At 51.0% G+C, this 3,519-nt stretch overlaps 1 protein-coding gene across 1 annotated transcript in view; it reads right to left on the bottom strand.

The window, feature by feature from the left end:
* LOC105818251 (NACHT, LRR and PYD domains-containing protein 10-like) overlaps window positions 1–2,114 on the bottom strand; it is a 5,480-nt gene extending 3,366 nt beyond the window's left edge. Inside the window, exons 1-2 of the mRNA XM_012654189.1 lie at window positions 1,832–2,114; window positions 3–661 (exon numbers count right to left, since the gene is read on the bottom strand). Coding sequence (XP_012509643.1) covers window positions 3–661; window positions 1,832–2,114 — 942 coding nt within the window. The remainder of the gene's footprint in view (window positions 1–2; window positions 662–1,831) is intronic.
* Between the last annotated feature and the right edge of the window lie 1,405 nt (window positions 2,115–3,519).

Below are 3,519 nucleotides of genomic sequence, written 5' to 3'. Positions count from 1 at the left end.
TCAGAGAAGCCCAGGATACGGACATGGCACGCTCCATTCAGCAAGGGCTCCAGATTCTGCAAAGCCTGGGGCCGGGTGGTGATGAGCAGGGAGCACGTGGGAAGTATCCTTCTCCTAATTAGAAGGTGCAGCACGTCCTCCTTGGGACTCGAACTCCTCTTCTTTAACTGTTTCTCAAAGGGCCTCTGCAGCTCATCAAAGCCATCCAGGATGAACAGGAGCCGCTCTGGCTGCCTCAGAATCTCTGTGACAGGGGCTTGGCTGTCCTCACAACACCAGACGAGGAGCTGCTCAATTTTGCCCTTGGGCAGCAGGACCACTTCTTTGCAGCTCACATAAAAGACATAATCAAACCGGCCTGGGTACAGGGTACCCGTGGCCCAGTCCAACACCATTTTCTTGGCCAGAGTTGTCTTCCCAGTGCCAGCAGACCCCTGTAGCACCACCAAGAATGGGGCCGGGTAGGGCTTTTCCCCAAAACCAAATAGAGCTTCCACCACGACAGAGTCCAGCTCCTGCTCCAGGATGGGGCAGACAGATGATTCTGGGCTCCCTGAGCTGGGCTTGGCCACCAGGAGCAGTTGTCTATAGCTGCTGTCAACCTCCCCTTCTTTCCTCTTCTGTGGGCAGCACACATGTTCTCGGTATATTTGTCTGTAATCTGAGCCACAAAAATGGGGTGTTAGGTGGTGAAATGAGAATTTAAAAAAGCAAAATGGACCCTCTAAACTCAGATTTGCTCTTTGGTCTAATCTTCTTCTCTGCTCCCTGACTTGTATCTCCCTGAAGATTCTAGTTCTGGCTTCATACGGAGAGGCCTCTGTATGTGCATATGAGTGTGTGCACACATGTGTGTGGTGTGTATGTGCACGTGTGTGAGTGTGTGGGGGGGTATTTGTGGGATGTGTGTGGATGTTTGCATCCACATGCGCTCACAGGAATGCGCTCACGGAAGCTGCATGTTGTGCAGGGATGGCATGTCCGTGTGCATCAGCAAGTGTGTTTGCAGAATATGTGTAAGTGCAAAGTCTCCATGTGTGACAATGCATAAATGTCTGGGTGTCCGTGGGAAATGTCCCCAGGTGAAGAGCTGGGGACAGAGAAAGGAGAAAAGAAAGGGACGCCTGAGCATGGTGAGGGAATAGGAGCCTCTTCCTGGGAAAGGACGGGCCAGATGCTAAAGATAAACCAGCTGCTGAGCAGCAGCAGCAACTTGGAGTCCACGACACTCTCCCATTTTTCTGTAGCAGAGCAGCTTCCGGGCATGAAAGGAGCCTACGGGAGGGAGCACAGGCACCGACAGATCCTCCCTTCTCCCCAGCACCCCACGAGAAGGAATAGGAGGCTCCACGCCCACCCCACTCTCTAGGGTGGTTCCCTGAGAGATCACGGGTCAGAAGACTGAACGAAGCAGCCGGAGCTGCCTGCCAGGAAGCAGCTGGGGCAGGTCCAAGCCTGGCATCCTGAGGCCATTTCTCCTGGTTGGTGGAAATCCCATCACCAGCACCATCCCAGATCTCTAAACCCCTTTCTTCACGAGGTCCCCTTCTCTGACACTGCAGCTGGCAGTAGGAGGTGGGATGTTATGGCCATAAAATACTATAGTCTTCTGATACATAACCCCAACCTTCAGCTCAGGCCCCCACCTGACAATTGTAAGAACCCTCAGCCAGAGACCACTCAGGAGATCCTGGGGCATTGGAGACACCCAGGAAGGCAGAGGCCAGGACGGCAGAAGGCACAAACTACTGGCCATGGGAGTCTCTGGAAATGCCATGGGGGTAGGGGGCCCCAGAACCACTCCACCCTCCCATTTCCCCTCCACACTCACCATTCAGACAAATGAGGCTGAGCTGGTCCACGAGTTCCAACAGGTTCATCACCTTCAAGGCCTTGAGCACCACTCTCACAGCCTCCCGTGCTCCATACGTTAAAATCAGCTTAGATGCCAGGTCCACCCGACTCAGACCCTCCAGCTCCCCTCGGGCCAGATGGGGCTGGCCCTCAGGCAGGGCCATACCCCGTAAGTGGAACTTCAGTATCTTGAAATTGTTCTCCTCAAGTTCACTTAGAGCCCAGAGCAATGCATTCTGGGGGTCACTGGCGAGGACCATGGTGAAGGGTCAAGTTCAGACCAGTGATCTGGAGAAGGAGGTGAGAGCAGAGGTCCCCTGCTGATAGGAGAGCAGCCTGAAGGCACCTTGCTGGGTGCTTGGCAAGCTGCAGAGCAGACGCCAGGGACAGATGAGAGGTGTGCAAAGTTCCAGGGAAGGTGAGCAGATGAGACAGCAGAGGAATTTCCCTAGCCATTCCCCTCTGCCTCTTTGTCAGGTGACCTGTGGCATCTGTCAGCTGGCATTCGTGTCAGCAAATAGGAATATTTTCGGCGTGTTGGCCTCTCCCTCTCTCTCTCTCTCTCTCTCCTTCCTCCTTTCTTCTCTCCCTTTCACACACATTCTTTTTTAGGCCCACTATGCTCCTTAGATAGATGGGTTATGAAACAAATTTATCTCTGAGTTTCCGTTTTAAATTTTCAAAGCGAGCCTGCCCCTGGCCGTGTGAACCTATCCAGAGCTGGTGCGCATTGGCTGGGACTGCTGAGATACGGCAAGAAGGCAAAACTCTACACTCACACGGGCCTCACACGTCAGCCGCAAGGACTCAGTCACACACGATTTCAAAGCTGGAAGTCTTCTCATTCAGATAAGGAGACACGTGCAAACACCGAGCACAAGAGGAAGGGCCTCTTTTGAGTGCCTATCTGCCAGGTGGTTTAGATGTATTGTCCTTTTGATCATCCCAGAAACCATTTCAGGTACTCCTCCAGATGAGAAATTCAGCAGTCAGAGAAAAATGGTTTTCCAGAGTATTCCAGAGCTAGGCCACTGGGCAAAGAGGTGGGATTTAAACTGTGGTCTATGACCTGGGTAGATGCAGAGAGACAGAAAGAATAAAAAAATAAAGGCATAGACACCAGACTCAGAATCCAGGAAGTTGGGCTAAATACAACCAGAAACTGGAGACATTTATAGATACTAAAGTAGCAGGGAAAGAACAGCAGGATTTTGAGCTATGTTTAAAGTATGGAACTAACATGTAGGCAGGGTGGCAGTCATTGGAAAAAGGAAAACAACAATTATAGAAAGCCCTCAGAATTATACCTGTGCCTTAAGGCCAATGGGGACTCCATCTCAGTAGTACAATGTCACATTTGTCACTGGGAATGCTCAAAGGAATATTTGGGAATGGAGAAAGTTACTGCAATTCAAATATAAAAGCATTTTGGCCACATGATGTAAGGGAAATTCATTTGTATAGGCAATACGTTTCTTAGGCCAAACTAAAATGATTGCCAGCGTGTCTTCTGCAGGCCTCCCTGGGAGGCACATGTTAGCACGGTTATGTAACCAAGGTATTATCTCCTACATGATCCCATGTGATCATGCTTTCCCATGGCATGTTGCCACTATTGTTCTGAGCCATATAAAAGTGCTCGCCATGTTCTAGGCCATGCTCTCA

Source organism: Propithecus coquereli, unplaced genomic scaffold, assembly GCF_000956105.1.
Source record: "Propithecus coquereli isolate 6110/MARCELLA unplaced genomic scaffold, Pcoq_1.0 Scaffold44, whole genome shotgun sequence".
Classification (NCBI taxonomy): Eukaryota; Metazoa; Chordata; class Mammalia; order Primates; family Indriidae; genus Propithecus; species Propithecus coquereli.
Note: the sequence above shows the minus strand (reverse complement) of the source record. Positions and strands in the feature narration are given on the sequence as shown.